The sequence below is a fragment of the Tyto alba genome, unplaced genomic scaffold (assembly GCF_018691265.1).
Source record: "Tyto alba isolate M040663 unplaced genomic scaffold, T.alba_DEE_v4.0 Super-Scaffold_40, whole genome shotgun sequence".
NCBI classification, from domain to species: domain Eukaryota; kingdom Metazoa; phylum Chordata; class Aves; order Strigiformes; family Tytonidae; genus Tyto; species Tyto alba.
The window spans coordinates 2,564,453-2,585,317 of NW_024881316.1; the positions used below are offsets into that span (position 1 = coordinate 2,564,453).

At 40.3% G+C, this 20,865-nt stretch overlaps 1 protein-coding gene across 1 annotated transcript in view; it reads left to right on the plus strand.

Moving 5' to 3' along the window:
- Positions 1-20,865, plus strand: part of LOC104366429 (prolyl endopeptidase) — a 108,284-nt gene that overhangs the window by 78,441 nt on the left and 8,978 nt on the right. The window contains exons 11-12 of the mRNA XM_042803092.1: positions 11,396-11,532; positions 18,441-18,535. Of these exons, the coding sequence (XP_042659026.1) occupies positions 11,396-11,532; positions 18,441-18,535 (232 nt within the window). The remainder of the gene's footprint in view (positions 1-11,395; positions 11,533-18,440; positions 18,536-20,865) is intronic.

The window sequence follows — 20,865 nt, forward strand, 5'->3', positions numbered from 1 at the left end:
CCAGTGTCTCACTGTATGTACTGTTAAAAACCTTTTGCAGGAGCAGGGTGTCCACCACAAGGTCCCACCTCAATTCCCTTGCCGCATTGCTTTGTGTCCCTCTCAGACATGGAAGACAGGTAATTCTCCTCTAGTTACAGCAAACTTGTGCATATTTAGAGACTGTCACCATGCATCCCTGCAATTTTTTTCCTTTAGGCCGAAAATAAATAAAACTTGCACTCTGTTGGGTTTTTATAGTGGATTGTATTTTCTGGGCATCCTATCACTCTTCTTTCTCTCCCTGGAATCTCTTTAGATGTTCAGCGTATGATGTGCCATGGTTTAAGCTGAGCACAGCACTCTAACTGAGGCTTTGCAAATGTTGAATACAGCAGAAAGGGTTACTTCGTACATCTTGCGGGTGAGACTTTGGCTTATATGTCCCAGTATAGAGTTTGCCTTTTTTCTAACAATTTTCTGTGTTCAAGTTAAGTTAGGCATAACTCCAAGATACTTTTTTCTGAATTATTTTTCAGTCAGTTGTTCCCTATCCTGTATGTGATTGCACCTGTCTGGAATATAATGTGTTGCATTTCTGGCCTGATTGGGTTGCATTTTACTTTTTCAGATAGTTTTGTCTTCTGTTGGCTACTCCTTCCAAAAAGCACTGCCTGGTCCATTCTTTTCTGCAGCATCTCAGTGTTTCCTGTTAGCAATTAAGCTTCCCCGCAGCTCCATATCCCATTTAAATATTTTACAGTGGATACATCTCTCGTTCTGAATGGTGTCCCTGTAGGCTACCAGGGAACTGGGGTGTTTTCAGAATAGAAAGGGCTCTGGCAGAGCTGAGAGGTTTGTGTTTCAGAGCTGCAGGCCTCCAAGCACATGCAAGTTGGTAAACAGTTTATGCAGTCATTTTATTAGGCTCGGCATTCAACTGATACAAAGAGGTTTAAGGTAGTACAGCAGTCTTCATAGAACAAAATAGAAGGTTGCTGCTCCTTTATTTACTTGTGTTATCACAGCACTTTGGAGTCTTATTCACGGAGCGCATTCACCAGTGTGCTGGATAGCACAGAAATGCAGGCCATCACAGGGCTTCTACCAACCACAGCTTGAAAGCAGGACAGAGAAATAAATCATGTTTGAAGAATAATAATGATAACCAAGCATTATCTACATACAGGAGACAAAACCAAAGTAGAATTGGTAGTATTTAAAACTAATGATAAATGCAGATAAACTTCTGAGATAGAGATATTGAATAAATAGATACAGATATATATCACAGCAGCCTAATAAAATAATACCTGCTTTCTTCACCCAGGGCCAGAACTGCTTGGTGTCTTAGGATATTTTTTGTTGTTGGTGGTGTTAATTAACATGCGTCACCATGGTGGAAAACAGATTAATAGACTTGAGAGTGGAAAGCAGTAATTTCAAATGTCAATGAGATCTTACACAGATTTGATTCAGACTTAGTGTAACTAAGTTGTTCAAAACCCAGGAGCCTCTGCAGAGGAATTGAGGCTGTGTGACTGCTGCTTGGAGCAGACTCTGCAATTTAAAGGGAAAGAGGGAAGCAAATGATAGCATATCTTGTAAACTAAAGCTATGACTCTTGCTTTCACTGTGAACATGATTACCTTAGAAAAGGATGTATATTAACCAAGATGATTATATAATAATTATGACTAGGTCCATTTGTACTGAGAAAAGAATTCTTACTAAATAGGAATGAGGAGTTTTTGGAGAACCTCTCCTCAGTGTTCTGCGGCACAATCACACCTCTTTAATAAGTCAGTGTTGCTGGACACTTTCAACAGCATGGTCTCCATTTATACCAAACGCGGAAAAAAATTGGGCAAATAACAGGTGAAGCAGAACTAAAAAAGCTTCCTAGACAGTAGCTTTCTAGACTGGGTTGCTTTTTCTTAAATTGTCCTTCACTGGTGAAGAGAGAGGACAAATTAAACCCATTAAACACAGAGTGCTCCGATAAGTATCCAGGGATGCAGTTGTGAACTTGTGTAAGTGGAACACATACAAGTGGGTTTGTTCAGGGAACTTCTGTCTTGTCCGCCCTCAGTGTAAGATCAGACGTAGTAAAAATTTTAAAATTACAAAATCTTGAGCGGTTCTGAAAGACTGTTTTTTTCAGTGAAAAGGAAGGAAGGTAGCAGTTCATTTTCTACCCAGAAACAGTTCAGTCACTAATTATGTGAGGTTTTTTCTGTGGGCTTTTGTCTGCTTATGATCCAGTACAAATTCATCAGTGTGCAATTTTATTAAGGGTAATCTAGTTTGCATCTTCATTTAGCAGTTGATTTGATTTTATCAACACTGCCCAGAGGTACTGATAGAATATCATCTTTCCTTAGATTAATTATTTCTGCTCTGTCATTGAGACATCTCCCAGGAAATTTATGGGACGAGGGAAGCCTCTTAGAAATACCATTACTATTCATAGTAACTAGTTTTTCAACTGTGTAGATGGATGATATAAAGAAATAGATGATTTCCTTAGTTCTGGCTTGCTATTCTCACAGGAAAAAAATGATACAGAAATTCTCCCTGACAGCTCCCTGAACTGCTTGCTTTTCAGCCAATTTGTCGATTATTTTTGAAAGCATTTGTGCACAGTGGTCACTGCTAACAGCTAAGAATAGACAAGATACAGAAAAGCTTCAGAGCATAATGATAGAATGCCTAAAACCCAGGAATCTTTTGCGAATAGGAACGTCCCTGGCTCTTTCCTCCTACTTACAGGTGATTTCTGAATTGTTAGCACTTGCTGAAGTTGGTTTGACATCATTAGACATTTGATCTGTTGATTTATTAGTAGTTGAATTCCTTATGACCGATACAAGTTTGTTGAATTTTGCTGTCTTGTTCACATTTTGCCCAAGAAAGGATTGCTGCAAGTTGTTCTTAGCCTTATGGCTTTATAAAGCAAAGGTGTTGCTCTTTTCTTGTTCATTTTTCTCCAACTTGTTCCAACAATATTACAGGGATGCATCAGCACACTTCTTGGTGTTTCTATTATGAAGTACCTTAAAGTCTTGGTGATTACATCTGTATGGAAATTACACTGTCCAGTGAAATTTTTTCTGAGTAGCTTTATACTAGTTTTGGTTTCATTTTTTCCCTAAGTATTGTTACAATACTGTCACAAAAACTTACAATTCTTTTCTACTTCTTGCTAGTCACTGGTTGGTTTTTCTTCATTGTACAATGAATACTGCAAATCTGAAAACAATAGATGAGCCTGAAGTACTGACTCTACAACAAGGAGGTGATCACCAAGACACAACTGCTGAAATCAATAGCATCTGATCCTTAGAATTATTTTCTTCTAAGCTAGCACCCCACATATTTTCTAGGACTTTAGTTTATTCTTGACCATTCTAGAGGGTTTTTTTTTTTTTACTCTGCTGCCATCTTGGGTTTTTTAATCATGTAGGGACACAAATGGATAACTTTAAATTCAAGTTTAAATCTCAGAAATTAAATTATTTGTAGCAATAATTTGAGTGAGAAACCACACATGGAAGTGCTTCACACTACTGTTAAGTGACCTGTTTATTTCAGTAAGTTCTTCAGAATAAATATTCATAGGGTAAGTGGTCTGGGACTGATTTTGAAACATGCATCGTCTGGTGTAGATGGTCTCTGTTTATTTTCAAACCAAAAAAATAAGAATGAAGAGTATTGGGCTATTTTTTTTTAATATTGTAGCTACATGCAGCATTTTTATAGGTGTTCAGTGATTTATAGCACCTCTGGTTTTGGGTAGCCAACTTGACATCTATAAACATGGTAGGATTCTCTAAGGAAGAGAGAGCAGAATGCTCTGAAATTGTCCATCTATTGAAAGTCATAAATAAAACCTCTTGGCAGTGTAAGTGGAATATGTGGGTGCTCTTGGGGCTTTGACACAAGCTGGGCACTTGACATAACCAAACAATTCAAAGATTGAATTTGTTCTATGCAAGAGGTTTTGGATGCAGGTTTACAGGTGAAATTTGAGCACCCTGAACCATGTAGATGCCCCCGTGTTAGGGAGAAAAAGCAACAGTGGTTGTGTCCTCTTTTTGAAGCTCGTAAAAGCTCAACAGCAGGGCTGTGTTGAGATCACCAAGCAAGTTTTGAGCAAGATGGAGTCAGAAACAGAAAAGCTGAATTAGTCATTTACTGTTTAAGTGAATATATCTCTTTCTTAGCATGTTGAATTGGACCTGTGCACCTACCACAGCATAAAACCATTTAAAAAGAATAGTTATTGTGGAGTAACATAAGGTAAGTTCTCCCCCTTGCTTACCCCATAGTAAGTTACCTCTACATTTTTATTCTTATGGTGTTTCTCATTATAACTTAAACTGATTTCCAGCATGGTAAAGATGAGTAGTGTTTACTTCCTAATGCCTACACACTATTACAGTGAGTTGTCTCCTACCAGAGCAGTTTTTTCAATGAAGTAATGCTTGATTTAATGAAAGAATTTGCACTAGCCAGCAGCTGTTACTTATGTTTTTATTTATAACAGTGTGCTACTTCCACTGAGACGGCTTTTTGCTTATCTCATTCTACACTACATCATAGTAATACATTTCTTGAATGCGTAAGCACAGAGGTAATTCAAGAAGGAGACTGTAACTTACAGAGGCTCCTGAGACATTTTTCTGTTTAAGATGACTGCAATGTATATTTAACTCAAAAGGTAAACGTTATCTATCCGTTATGTCTCTGCCTCTGCACTGTACACCAGGTTTTCTTTAAGGCAAATTGATGAAAGAAAAGGAATAACTGTACATAGCAGATTTCAGTTATTCTGTTCCAGGAAGCTCTGAGATCACCCTGAAAGGGGCAGAAGATGAACATTTAGAGAAGAGTCAAGAAGTCCTTCAGGTTGCAAAAGTGGAGTTGAGACCTCATTGGGTCCTGTTTACCATTAAGGCTTTATGTAAAGGGAACGCTGCTTTTTAACTAATCTGGAAAAGTGTGGCTTAAAAGCAATTTCTGCCATGCTGGTCTTGCTGGATTTCTGAACTTACGGCTGAACTTCCATTTTTCTGAACTTTTCTCTTGCCTTCCCCTTCCTCCTTCCCACCGCCTTGTGAAATAGCTCCCTGCAGTCATCTGCAGCGAGGCAGCTGAACTTAGTAAGGAGGCATTTCTTTTAAAAGACCATCTCCTGGCACTCTGCCTCTTTCAGCACGAGGCTGCTTTTTGTCCCAGAGGGTGGGTGGTGAAACAATTTCTTCTAAGAGGTTTCTTGATTATTTTTGTAGTGCTTTAGCAGATGTCTCCAGTGGGTGCTCTTCTTTCCGGGTTTCACCTGCATGAATTTTTACTGTACTGAGTTACTTTGGCCCCTGTCCAGTTCTGTACTAAGCAAGCTTTGCAACCCACACAGAATTGCTTTGAAGCTAATTTAAGAGGCTTAAGGAAGATTGATGAGGGATTCCCCTCTGAAGAAAGGAAACCTCAGATCCTGTGGATTTGCTGTGTAGTGGTAATAGTTCTCTATTACTTCTCCTGAATTCTGGTTCATCCTGTATATAGGAATACAAAAACTGGTGGTTTGTAAGAGTTGCTCTTACAGGTGGCCCTTGGCTGGCTGCCAGAGCCGTCCACGGGGCCACTGGTGGTCTTGTACGTGGGTCCATGCCACTGCTGCAATAAATGAGGTGTTTTCCTTGTGATGTGCCATATAGCCTTTAGCCCCAGGCTGCTCTCAGGTTTTTTGTAAGGTCAGCGGTGATGGGCGATGGGGCGGGGGGGGGGGGGAGGTATGGAAGGCAGCACATGGCTCTGTTTTAATAGATGAGATTTCTGCCCCGGCATCTCAAGGAGAGGATTTCTCCCTGCTTGCCAGTGCTGAAGTGTTCAGATTTGCTGGTGTGAAGGCAGGGTCTTTGTGACTGGCCTTCCTGAAGCTCTGGGTATCAGCTTGTCAGTGGGAAGTGTTGCTATGTAGCACTGTTCAGCCTCAAGCACCCTTATCTCTGTGCCTTAAATACAGGTTTGAAGACCTTGGTGCTACTGTCTGTGTAGGAGAACTTTCTCCAAGGGCTGCTCCCTAAAGTTTATTCTTCCAGTCATCTTTCAAAGATAGTCGAGTGGGATTTTTAACATAATGAGCCTTTAACAAAGCATTGGCGGCGTTTGGGAAAAAGTGAGCAGCGTTACGTACTTTACTACAAATCCCTTATGCTTTTCTTCCCTAAATCTCAAAACACAAATGTTGGTGTAAGTGTGTGATGAGAGATCTTCATCTCCCACTTAATGAAGGAAATGCTTTATGTGAAACTGGATGCTTGAAACGCAGTTCTGGGAAATAAAACCTGAAGCGTTCCTTCCCTTTGATGGGGCTCAGCGCAGCCGTGCCCAGCGTGGGGCTGGCACTGAGCTGGGCGTTGTGCTGCTCGGGGGGCTGCCTGGAATTTTGTGGTGGCCGCGAGTGGAATCGCAGCAGCCGCGTGTGGGGGCAGCCGCTCTGCTCTCGGAGCAGGAAACAACTGCTAAATTCCACAAGACTGCCACGTCCTGTGTTTGGTTCAAATGAAAAGGAATTACCTCACTAAAAGGGTAGGGAAGGTGTCAGAACAAAACTCCTTTTAAAGGCACTGGCGTGGTGTAATTAAATCTAAATTACTGAACACGCATTTTTAATAAGGAGTATTCCGGCATGATTTATATGCCTTTTTAGATGCTCGTTGTAAAATTCTTTGGCATTTCACACAATGAATGTCAAACTAATGACAAGTATGACTCTTACCTGGTTTTGATCAAGCACACAAAGACATGGAAAGAATTGATATCTCTGGTCTGTAGTACCTAATCTTGAAAGGGGTTGGGAGAGACATTTTTGGAATCGCTAGTGGCTTTCTAAGAATAATTAGCCTGTTGTGACTTAGGGGGTGTTTTCCAGTCCCAGAAGTCAAAGTTTCTTTTCATATGTAACATTCATGTATTATCAGCAGGAAATAATTATTTCTCAAAAGCCAAACTAATCACTTTTTAATTGGATTGTGATTCTCTTTGCTGTTAATGAGTGAGTCAGAAAAATTGTACGAGGTTTTTAGACATTCAGATATTGTTCACAGCTGAAAAATATATACATTAAACCTGTTTGGATAAGATTATTTTTTATTTGTGTTTTACAACAGTATTTCAAAGCCTGTGTTGACTCTTACCTTTATGAGGTTCATTTTAAATCTGTACGAATTTGGGGTTGTTTTTTGCTTAGAAGGATTTTTGATTTTGTAAAAGCAAGATGATTTCAGGTGTACATGCACTTTTCTCCCCTGAACAATTGTAATTACATACATCTTTTAGTATCTCCATTGTATAAACAGAAGAAACATTTCTGAAAGGGAGAAAAAGTGAAACTGAATACTCAGAAATTTCTGAGGTTTTTTAATTTAAAAAAAATGATGTTTCTATCTAATTTCAGTAGGTTTAGGTATTTTTAATTATGTGGCACAAGGCGGGTATTCAGGAAGATTAGTTTTATTTATTTATTTGTTGTGATGATTGTATCACTTTCTTTAAAATTCTAAGATACTAATTTCTTATTTACTCACAAGAGAAGTGCATAGCGTCTGGCTGTATTATCTCTATATACAAGTGAAAGATAAACTTTATCTTCACCCTCTCTATTTCAAATCCTCTTCGCTTTTCAAAAGCTAAAATACCTGGTTTTGTCTCCTGATGACTTGAGATGGAAATGACACTTCTTGTGTCATTGCAGAGGCAGAAGTGGATAAGCTTAGTGTCTTTCTGAATTTAGGTCTGTGTCTATAATGCTGGCTGATTGTTCGCTTCTTCCCTAAATGAAGATTCACCTAACATAAATATTGCACATTTAAAGCAATTAATAATTAGGAGGACAAAGACCTCCCCAGAATTGAACGTACAGAACTTTTTTTTATCCTGCTTAAGTAAATTTGCAAATCCTATCTTGCAGCCATTAACTGTATTTACTTGTAAAACTTACTCTGTAAACTGTCTTGGAAGTAAACTTCCATTGTCTTTTCTAGGTGAAAATGGAGTGTAAATTTCAAACGCTAACTTTAAAAACAAAACCGAAAACATATAAATATATATGTATGCACTAAAGAAGCATGACTAAGATTGTTGTTTGTGTAGCTTATATAGATTAATCGTCATGTAGTTTATAGCAATGAGTAATTGTGTGAACACTGTTGCTCACTCCCTGGCTCATATAATAAGAGGAATAGGGCTCTTATAAATTTATGCCTCAGGCACCGAGACTCCTCTGCCATGTGACAGATAGGGCTGTTAGTGTGAGACAAGTGAGCTACAAGTTTCATGGCTGCTGCACTTCTCCAGCCCAGCATTATGCTCCTAGAATAGCATGAAGGGTCGCGTGCAGCAGGAGCGCCCTGTCAACCACACAGTATTTCTGGTGCGTTCCTAGAGGCTGGAGATATTTATTTTTAGCACGACCCTCCTTGAATGGTGAGTTTCAGCATTCGTAACAATATGCCTGAAGCATTGTTCTCCATCCTTTTCCCTCCAAAATCACATTGCTAAGGTGTCCTGTTCTTATACGTGCTAATGGCTGTAGTGACATGAGTCATTATTTGAAAATACACGAGCAATGAGTAGTATAATGTGACCAGTGCAAGTGGATTACTCCTATCTGTGATAAAGCAGAAAACGGTAGTACCCTTTTATGAGCATTTACTGCTATAAAAGCTGACAGCTTCTAAAATTAGGCATGAAATACCATCTTGGGAAATTCTTCTCTTTAGGGCTTGCCCTTTCCAGTTTGAGATAGAAGCCTGTCCCTTTATTGGTTACATGAATAAACCATTGGACTTGCTTCAGAGATAACAACTAATTTAAAGGTGAGATTGAATCAGTTGTTGAAAATAGTCTATTTGGAGAAGCTTAAATAGCTTCACATACCTTGGTATCTAACTGAATTGATTTCCACCCCCTTCCCGTTTGTTCATCTTGGAGGGAGAGGTAATCGTTATTTTAGCAAAGATAGGAGTGAAAACTCTTAAATTGCAAATGTCACCTTGACATGCGTCCTTTTTTTTGTTGAGTTTTCATTTAATGGTATGTTATTTAATCTTAACTGATGGTGATAAAAGCCCTACCGAATTCAGTTTTCAAACAGTTCTTTGGGGGGGGAAAAAAAAAGCAAAACAACAACAACAAAAAAAAAAAAAAAAAAAAAAAAAAAAACACAAAAAACCAAACCCTTGTTCAGAAAGAAGCAGTACAATTTGTGGCATCCTATAATCATCAGGAAAGGACTGGCCAACAGCACTGAGTTGCTGGAACATAGGAAAGACAGGTACTCACTTCGTGTGAAGTGCCAGCTACAACTGGAGTTGATGGATTGCATTTTAGAGAGGAGTCTCTCTGAAACTCCTCATCACCAGCCTCAGCAGTTCTCCTGTCCATCAGATATTTTTTATAGTGTTCAGCTAAATACTTAAAATGAAAATCCTTTGTATTCTACTGCATTGAGTTCTGACGAGCGCTTTGTCAGTAAAGATACAGTTGTGGCAGTAGTTGGAAGCAGTGATTTCGTCTGCCTTCAGGCTTTTGTTCTGAATTTTTCCATCTGCTGGGAACTGTGGAATGCTGAATTTTATCTGGAATATGTCTACAGGTTTTGGTGAAGCCTTTGGAGCCAGATGTGGTTTTGTTTGATATTTCTCACATTTCCTTAGCAATGATTAAACTAAAATTAAATGTGATTATTTTGTTTTCAATGTGCCATGTGCATTTATATGTCTCACATTGCAGGCAATGCTCAGAATAAATGTGTTGCACAGGTTCATATTACTGTTGAGGTTCATGTGTTTTAAAAATAGATCCTGTTGATCATGTGCTTTATAAAGCATGGTAGGGCTATTTCCTTTAAAAGCACAGTTGTAAACATGCAGCAAAATGATATGACTTGCATTCTTAATTTACTACTTCTTTGTTCTAATTAGACTAGAAGCTGCAAATAATGATGCTAAAATCAAAACAATGAAAAATAGTCAATAGAACTTTACAAGAAGCAGAAAACTGTATTCACACCCATGTGTTTTGCTTGACGGCAAAATAAGACACGCTGGATCGTCAGTTGGAGCATGCAGGCAGATACATGCAGCAAACAACAAGATATGGGAACTGTGTTAAGCAATTGGAGTCTATATTTGTGTACATGGAATTTAGCTTTTAAGTTCACGCAGTGCTGTGGCAGTAATAGAAGGACATATGAAAGCACATGCTGTGTGGGTACTTGGTGTTCTGGGAGCTGATTTCCTGAAAGCCAGCAGGTAGTTTAGCTTTCTTGATGGGTGGGTTTGGGGGTTCTGCAGCATTAGGGGTCCTGGTTCTAGCTGCTAGGTAATGCCTGAAAATGTACCAAGTGCTACGAAAGTTTCTGTCATGGCTTATGTTACCCCTCTGATGAGGTGAAGGGGTTGTTGAGACAACCTGGAAAGACTGGCCAATGCTTAGTCCACTTTTGGTGGATACAGACTTGCGTTGGTGAATTCATGCTGCGTGTACAAGTGTTGAGTAGTCAGCTCTTTGCTGTTTTCACAAGGCTTAGTAAGAAACAGTGTCTTCAGCTATTCAAAGTTTACTCTTTTGACTTGAATCTGGTGTGATGTTGTTAATACCAATGTATTAATTCTGAAACCAAAATACTGTGACTGTTTAAGTATCTTTGGCCTTCTGCTTGTGATTAAATTTATGTTTTTACAAGCAAAGACTGTTATATCAACTGATACAAAGGAATTCTCTGTAATTTCAGTGGAACAAGACCAGATCTTCAGAGTTTTACATATTTATTTGGTAGTAACATAGCTGTCGGTTAATCAAAGCAATGATATATTTAGTGGGGTCTCACTAAGTCACAACCCTACCTTGAGTTTCTTTCTTCTCTGTTTTCTGTTCTCTACTGTCTGAAATTTTGAATTTTTAAAAACAACAAGTTTTTAGACATTATCGTTTTAAAGTGGAAATCTGGATTTACTTCTGCTCATTCTCCTTGCCGGCTCAGTCTTTTATACTTTCATATACGATAGACTGTGCAGTTTTTGCATTTGTACAACTCCAGTCTTCCCTTGCAGAGAATTGTATTGCTTTTGTAGCATTTTCTTAAACCCCCTTGTATGTAGAACTGATGGATAATATATGGAAAAATGATGCTGTCATACCCTTTGTATTGTCTCATTTTGATACATTTTCCAGAGCTATTGAGCAGCCAAATGGGTGATGGCCGATACTGAACCTGACCTGGGCAATGGGTGCAGGTTGCTCAGGAAGTTTTACCCATTGGCCATGATGGAAGTGATCAGCTCTGATTCTTGTTAACAGCAGTTGTGGAGAGTCATATCAGCATTTCAGATTTCTTTTTCTCTTGTAGGTTTTCTACCCTAGCAAAGATGGTACTAAGATCCCAATGTTTATTATTCACAAGAAAGGAATTAAATTGGATGGTTCTCATCCTGCCTTCTTGTACGGATATGGGGGCTTCAACATATCAATTACACCAAGCTACAGGTAAGTGGGGTAATTTATACATTCTTCTGAAGTATCTGGTATTAACAGATCTCACAGACTAGGGGCAGGGTGGACTATGGATCTGAGACTAGTGCTTTTCGGGTCCCTGAGAAGCTGTAAAGACTGCATATCAGTGCCCAGGCATCATTTGTCTGCTTCGTCCTGAATTCAAGGGTTTTGCCTAGGCTCACAGGAGAAATCTAGGTCAAGGCAGAGAAATGTGGTGCTCTTCTGAGATTTACAGCAGACACCCTGCCCTTTGGATTACACCTTAACCTCTTCCTGCTCTGTCACTGATTTCAGCAGAAAAGCATATGGACATATATTAAGCAAGCGTTTGAGCCCTTTGCTGAACTGATAACATAGGAAGGTTTCTTTTTTCCAAGTTACACAATTAGCTATGTCTACATATTACAGAAAATCAAATATTTCTTTAAATTAATGTAAGTAACTAAAATTTGGCTGTATTATCGTATTGTACTTTTAAGATTACATCAGAAGCAAAATCCTACTGTGTTCCCATATGATCAGGAAAGAGGAAAGATGATTCTGTCTTGAGATGCACATGATATGGGCTCTGCGTATGCAAAGCAACACGTAAACCAAAAATGGTGTGTACAAAGCAGGATTTATAACCCTCAAAAGCCATAAGCTTTATTGAATAGATGATCTCTTTAAAGAAGAGGCTTATTTCTTCAGCAAGGGAATCTGAACAGACTTACAAAGATTGGCAGTGATTGTAATATGTAAGAAATGCTCCTGTGTGAGGCAGGGGAGAACAGAAATGCAAAGGACTGAACGGAGAGCAGTTTTACAGGGAGTAGAAGAACAGCTCACCAACACAAAAATAATCCATTATGAAACCATCCTATTAAGTTTAGGTGCTACCAGTCTTGCTTTAGAGTCAGCACCTTTCAATAAATACTTGTAGTACTTGCTTTTCCAGGTCACTGTGATTGTATTTCTAAATAGTATTTACAGTTTCTTGTCCTTTCTAGCAAATGCCTCGCCTAACAATGGACCTCCTATTTTGCATTCTATGATTATTTGAAAGCTTTTTATCTGCCTTGTAAAACTACGTTTTTAATTTCCTGTGGTTTTTGAGAGACACAGTTATATAACCAGAATAGTTTTTAAATTCCATTTTAGATTAGGATCAAGCACTGATTTATTACAGTTTATTGTAGATGCTGAAAACTGTGATAAAACTTATCATGTTTTCTTTTTAAAAGTAAATGTTATATATCTATTGATTTAAGGTAAAATACCACGTACTGCAGAGCTGACACAAGCTGGCTGCTGGCAAAAGGAGAAGGTATCTCAGTGCTTCCTTCCACCTCCCATCCATTGGCCCTGGTGCTTGCTGGAACCTTTGCTAAGCTAATTTACCTCACGATGGCAGAAAGCTATCCCAACAAAATGGGGTGGGTGGTTTTCTGCCATTCCGGCAAGTTAAAAATTTACTCTTGTAGGAGTCCAGCAAACAGCAGTAAGAGGGTGCAGCTGACAGTCAGAAGAGAGGAAGATGGGAGGTGGGAGCAGTGACCTATGTCTTCCTGAACCCTGTGAAACCTTTATTATACATCTTGTAAAATAAGACTATGAATCTGTTAACAGTCCCTTAAAAGTAAATGCACAGAGAACTGTCAGTCATCTCCAGATCAAAATACATTATCCCACTGACAACGTAGATAAAATAAGATTGGCCACACCAGGGAAGAGAAATTGTAATAAAGAATTTCTGCCAGAAAGGTAGGACATCCAGTTCCCCCTTTACTTGTCAGAGTCAAGTAATGTTTGACTACATCCCTGTTACTATATACTGCAGTATGCCAGAAGGAGTTTCCAGGTCCAAGTGCTGCTCCAGCCACAGCCCAACACCACAATTTGGTCATTTCTGGGGTTGTTGTGGTTTGAACTCAGAGGGCAACTGAGCACCACACAGCTGCTCATTCCTCTCTTCCCCTCAAGTGCCGAGAAGGAGAAAATAAGCAGAAGCTTGGGATTCAAGATAGGACTGGGAGGGATAAATCACTCATTACAGTCACAGGCAAAAGACAGACTTATTAGGGGAAGAAAAAAAGAACATAAATTTGTTACAGACACTAACAACAACAACACATAACAGAGTGGGACAGTGAGAAGCATTGCCACATCTTGAGAACACCTTCCCCCCACCCCTCCCTTCTTCCCGGGCTCAGCTCTGCTCCCGATATCTCTACCTCCTCCCCCAGTGGCGCAGGGGCAGGGAATGGGGGGTGCAGTCAGTGCTGCCACTTCTGCCATCTGCGGTGGGGGGAGCTTCTGGAACTTGTTCCCCCTGCTCCAGCGTGGTCCCCCTCTCACAGCAGACAGTCCTCCACAAACCTTCTCCGACATGAGTCCCTCCCACGGGCCACAGCGTTCCCCACCCTGCTTCGGTGTAGGACACCAACTTTCTCCAACTGGAGTCCCTCCCACGGCTGCAGCCCTTCCCGAGCTGCTCCAGCGTGGGACACCCCCGCATGCTGCAATCCTCCCAGCGCTGAATTACAGCAGCGGGGGCTGCTTCTGCCCACAGGGTCCCGGACTCCTTCAGGTGCAGACACCTTAATTGTCCTTATGGGGCCCTCCACAGGCCATAAATCAATGTCTGCTCCACCGTAGATCTCCATGGGTGGCGGGGGGGGCCGCCCTGCCGTCTCACCACAGGATACAGGAGGGTCTCTGCTCTGGCACATCTCCCCCTCCTTTCTTCCTCCGTTCCTCCACTGACCTTGGTGTTCATGCAGCTGCCGTAACTCTCCTCACCAGTCCCACTGCCCGTCACCACGTCCCTTCTTAAATACGTTATCGCAGAGGCGCAGCTGATGGGCTCAGTTTTGGTGCAGAGGTGGAGCTGACTTGGAGCTGGGGGAGCTTCGAGAAGCTTCTCACAGGGGGTCACTGCTGTAGCCCCCTCCCCTGCCACCAAAAACCCCGCCGCTCACTCAAACCCAGGACAGGTAGATGACCACAGGCATGGGTGCTAGAAAGCAGCCACAGGATGGCCAAGGTTGAGGCTTGCCACATTGCTCACCTGATCCTGAGCCAAGATTTAGTTATGGAAATGCAGTCGAGTAGTAGTCCCCTTACCTTTAAAAAAAAACAAACAAACAAGTTCCTGGATAAATATTCCTGAGTGTTTTTTGTTAACTGAAGGCTCTTACAACTTTTCACAAAGCACTCCATCTTCTCCTTTTTGCTTGTTCATTTCTGTCCTGTATTTCTTCAAGCCAGTACAATGTTTTCTCACTGGTATTTCACACCCATCAATGTGAGCCAGCTCTCTGGCTTGCAAAGCTTATTTCTGCTTAATTCAGAAACTGGTGTTGCTCTTCATTTTTTCTCCAGCACAAAAAAATGAAGATAAAATCTTCTTCACTGAAAGCAATAGAAACAAACCAACAGGCTGGAGTATCCAGAAATAGCTGTAAGGATGATAGGCCAAAGTCATCAAGTCAGTTGCACCAGTGTTTCATTTTGAATGCAAGCATGCATCTTTTATATGCTCCTCTGGACTGATGAGCTGCATTTGGTAGCATTTCGAGTTTGCTGCCTGCCAGAGCACTGTCATTAATTCCACGGCCTGCGTAGCGAGCGCGAGTGAAGGCTGAAGAACCGGTGGCTTGGCAGAGCTGCTGGGGAAATGCCACCAGAAACCCACCACTGGTGCCTCTAATTCAGGTAGTTGCCCTGCAGGAACCAAGGCGTTTCCGCTCACTGTTCCGTATGTGCCCATGTGGGTACAGGAGAAGCAGTTTCTCGTGAATCCAGGAGTACAACTGATTGTGAAGCAGACCGTGAAATTGCATTTCAGTGCTGCAGGGCAAGGTTGTACCACACCTTTAAGCAAAGAGGCGGTGCAGGGAGAGACTGAAAGGCCAGAGGAAGGTCGGGCAACGTCACGACCAGGGGTGCAGCGTGCAAGATTGCTCTTTTCGGTTGCTTTCTCCACACAAGTCAAGAAAGCAACCAAGTCCAGTGACTCCGGACTTTTTCCCCACCAATGCACTAGCCTGCATTTCTCAGTCAGCTACAATACCTGAAAGCAGGTCAGTAATTCTGGGGAGGCATTCTTGCTCCTCGAAGCGATTCTCACGTTGTTCTGCACTGTAAAAAACGATACCTGTTATCTTATTTTTTTTTTGTGTTATGCTCCTTAAGAGTGATAAGATCTGGAAGGAGCTCTCAAGGGAAGGAACTATCTTCTGCTCCCTCCACTGGCTCCTTCCTGACCCTGTTGCCCTTTCCTTTACTCTTTTTCTTTACCCTGCTCCCAGGAGAGAAAGAAAAACGGGGATAATGAGCAAAAGAGACTGTTGGGAAGAGCTGGGGGCCAGACTTTCTTCTGCAGAATGAGACATTTTATAGGCATCCAGGGTGACAGGGCAGTTTGCTGTGACTCACACACCAAGTTGACTTGAAATCAGATCTGGAAGCAGGAATCCACCTGGAAGAACACAGGATGCAGTAACAGGGTTTTGTATGAAATTTGAATTTTGTGCTGTCTGATCACCTGAAATTTTCACTTTTTTTAAAAAGTTAATAAGTCCTGATTATATATAAAGCTTGTTATAAGCTCTAGGCACATCTGTCTCAAAGTATTGGTCAAGTTAGTGTCCTGACTCACTTTACTACTGTCCATTCTGGAGTGGATATTAATTGTCATTGGCAGTGACATTACTAGATGTATATGTTGGGGTACGTGGGGTAATGTTTTCTGAAGTGCCTAAATCCCAGTAGTATTGCTGAGAGTGAGCGCAGATATACTAAACCTACTTACAGTTTGGGCAATATAAGGATTGTTACCAAACTCTGAACTTTATCCCATTGAGGATCTGCATGACAGAAAAATTGTTTGCTTGTGGAAATGGGGACTAGCTTCCTGTAGTAAGAGTACTGCATATCCTGTGAGATCCTAAGTCACTCAGAACCCTACAAAATTTATCATCGAGGTACCATCTCTGTTAGAGCAGTCCGTGGACAGGACATCATGCACTCAATCCTTTGGTTCTGCATTGCTCACAGATGCTTTGCTGGCTAAATGTACTAATCCGTCAGATGAGCCCAGTTGCTTTGAGCAAATAGAAGAGGATGGACTCTGTTACGGAATTTTTTATTTTTCATATATTCTCAGGCACTATATTTGAGTAGGTAGCTCTTACCTTCCCTGCAATTCTTATACTTGCTACCTTTCATTACTAGGAAATCAAGTAAGTTTGGACCAAAAAGCTTCTATTGACTTTGTTTGGGACAGAGACAGGAAAAAGATGTGCAGAATATTCTGGGAAGTTTTGGGGCTTTAACATACCAAAAATTAAGAAGCCACAGTCTCATGAGGTAACCTACTGTCAGGCTATTGCACATTAGCTGTGTAGAAGCCTGTTGAAATTAGGCATCCTGGAGTTTGACAGAATAATGCTCTCTGACCTTTGCACAGTGTGCTTATAGAATGTCAATCTTGCATCTGATCAGCATGTCACGGCCATCTAAGGAAAACAGAATTCACAGTGATGGACTTTAAAATTGATTTTTACAGAAGCAGGCATAGTTCATGCCTCCTGAGCCATCTGATGGCCACAGATAACCAGCCTCGGTGGAAAGTTTGTGTTTAATGATTCATGAAAATACAGAAATCTCTTCTCAGTTATGCTTCTGCTTTTATTTTTGTTTCCTTAATCCTTGGTATATACTCTCAGTAACAAGTGGCAGTACATAGATAATTATTTTGGGAGGTATGAAAAATTTACCTGTTTTGATACTACATCCACATGGGGACACACTGTAGGAATACCATCTTTCAGGATTTCAGGACATTTCTGATAAGCAGTAGGGGGGCTTAAAGGTAGAAAGGCCTAGTCCTTGCTCTTGCGGTTGATTTCTGCAGGCAGTGATTTCTTGCATGAGCAAAGATTTCAAGTAAATAAGAAATTTAAACCCACTAGAGTTGTTGGGATTAAATTTTAATATTTTACTGGTCTCCTTGACATATGTGTGGTTTTCCATCTGCAGCTTCTGCTATGTTATGCTACTGCCTCAACTGATCAGAGATCTATTTCTCTTCTTAATTGTTAAATATAATTACTTCAGTCCCCTTTAAAAAGATAGCAGTAGCTTTGATACTTTTGCAGTTTGGCATTTAAAAAAAAAAAATGTATGCTACTTTAGCTTTCAGCCAGGTTCTGGGGATAGTAGGGAAGGCAGAACTTGTGATTATACTTTTCACTATTTGTTTTGTATTTAGCAATGCAAGTGGAAAATAAATAAGAAGGGGATTGGCCAGAACGTGACTGCAGACCCTGGCACAAAACAATGGGAGAAGCAGAGTTTTTCTTTGCAAACATAGTTTTGTAAAGGTCCAAAAGAAGTACATTAAGCAGAAGTTGAAATCACCTGCTCATAAACAAAGATCAAGTGCTGATCTTAAGACTTAATTCTTTGCTTTATTTCCTCTCTTTCCTCTCTGAAAATGTGGAGGACCCACAGAAGAGGAACAGTTCAGAAAGCTGTGGTGGTCCAGCGGTGCTGCGTAGCTCTAGTCCCCACACGGAAAGGCTTTGAAGATAATTTTTAAAATGGTGACATGTCCTGGGGGGAGGTCTTCTGTTAGGCAAAACCACTGGCCACTCTTCTCAAAAGTGCAGAACTAAGGGAGGAAGAATGGACCGGCACTGGTTGCTTCCTTTCCCAAGGCTGCAGAGGGTTTCGCTCCCATCGATAACCACTGAAAAAAGCCTGGCTACTGAGGTGTGCCGTCAAGGGGGACCTCATTCACAATTTCATCACTGATTCTGGGAGAGATCTTTCCCTCAAAATAGTTTTGTGAAAGTGGTAGGGATATAAAAATTGCAATTTCTAAATAATCCTCCATCTGTTTGCTTTTTCAGTGTGTCAAGACTTATTTTTGTGCGACACCTAGGGGGTGTTCTAGCGGTGGCGAACATCAGGGGCGGTGGTGAATATGGAGAGACTTGGCACAAAGGTAAATCAGTCCAGGTGGAAGAACAAAACTGCAGGCTTAGCAATGAAAATTACAACATTTCATCTTCACTCTCTCTTCCATACTCACATCTCCTTTTGCCTTTTGTGTATTCTGTAGAACAGGAAGGTTTTTTTCTTCCTGAGATCTGTACATTGTCCAGGGTTATCTGATGGCTTTTGTTAGATTATTTTAATTTTTGCAACCTACTTAAAAAGTCTTGCACAAACACAGTGTTTTACAATAAAATTATTGCACTTTTTTAAGCAAGATCAAGTTCCCTAGACTTAAGCATTTGAAAATGCAGATATTTTTCTTGAACTGATTTTCAGAAAGATTTCTGTCTGTATTGCAGGAGACCTGGCTTGTTTTCACATACCTCTTTCATTATAGGTGCACGTAGCCCCACAATTCTAGATCCCCAAGACAATAACACTGAATATTTAGACTCTCTTGGTATCACACAAAAAAAATAAACCATTTACAGAATATTGCAGAAGGTGTGAACTTTTGAGTTCGGAATGTTTCTTTTCCAGATTGTTTTTGCACCATTTATGAATAGACCCTTTTTTAATATTTTGTTAATGTGTCTGAAGTTCATATGAAAGCAACCAGCTCCACAAGTGCAGTGACATGTCATTCCCTCCACTCTCTCTTAGAGGGTCCAACTTCTTGTAGACAGGCATTTGACCTTTTTGGGTTTTTTTAAGCTGACTTTCATGCTGCAGGGAAATCAAGTCACTCACTGCAAAAACCTGTCAATCTCTTTCCCCCTTTTCTTAATACCTTTGATGTATTTCTCTCCATGTTTTTCCCATCTAATCCTTGTCTTAATCCTTTGATTGTCTTTATCCACTTGCCTTATTGTTGACAATTTTCTGCATCCCTTCACCAGAGGAAAAGGCTGGAAAAAGTCCTACTCATCAGTGTAACATATTCATCATTACTTAATTGTGACGCCTTATTGATATCCCAAGAATCTGGTGGATAAGTTACTGGAGTTGTTACCAGCAAGGCAAATGCACCAGAACAGTGGTGTTTATGATGCAGAAATTTGCCATGGAAGTAATCCATAATAACTTTTTATCAAACAAAACTGTATTCCCAGATCATTACATCTTGGTTTTACTATTTCATCTGCGGTAACTTTTTGTCTGGGTCATTTCCTCACAATTAAGTTAAATATGTAGTAGTTTCATAAATAGAAGCTATATATGCTTACAGATACAGGATATTATTGCTAAAGATGAAGTATCCTTCATTAATTTTAATTTGCCAATTGCTTTGTAATAGTTTTTAATAAAATTTATCTTAATATGATAATGCTTCTTTGGTCCACCTATTTCCTGCTTAATTTTGACCCAAGTCGTTTGTTGCAGTTACATAATAAGATATGTATCTGTTCTTTGTTAATTCCAGAAGCAATTACAGAAGTCTGTTTACTTAGGTTTAGTTGTATAGATAGTGCTCTGACCTTACACCAGACCATAACTTTGAGCAAACAGTAAGATTTGTTTCTCCTTTATTGCCACACATTTGAAGACTTTTTCGTTGATCCAGTGTGTCTCTCTTCAGTGGTCTTGTTAATGTGAGAATAATGTGCATTTGCTAAAAAAAAAAAAATTAAAATGTACTGGTCCCAGTTCTACAAGATCTGTATGACTAAATGTCAGAGTTATCTTACCAAACTTTTGCAACAGAGACATGAGGCATCCAGTGTAAATTGCATGTCTAGGATCGCTGGATGGACAATGGAGATAGACACACCTCCCGATTATAGCTCATCTCACTTATTTTAGGGTAAAATTAATTGTCCTGGAGGTTCCTGGACCATAGTGGAAACAGCAGGCAATTAGCTGAGAATAAACATCCAGCTTTTAAACAAAGTTAAAGGATCTGGAGTTCCATTTCTGCATCCACTAAACCCTCTTACCTGTCTGGACCACAGCCTTTGCTACAGAAACATAAGGACTTTCTTCCTAGTTCTCATTTTATACTAGTATTTAATTGCCTGAGAAAGAACATACCGGGTCTTAAGGTAGGATAGAGGAGAAGCTTCTTTGAGGAGAAGCCAGTTTAAGTCTTTTGCTAAACAAACATCTAAAGCGTGAAGATCATGAGATTGGGTCAACCACGTGTTCTCTAGATTGATATTTTCCTGCTCAAATAGTTGAAAGACTGTAGGGCAAAATCATCCTTTTCATTCCCTATCCCACCCTGCAAAATTATTTGTTTTGAGAACTGGAAGTCTTAGCAACGATGTCACCTGGACCTACATTTTCAGTCAGGAGTTATTCCTCATGCATCTGATCACATCTGGAATTTTGTTCAAC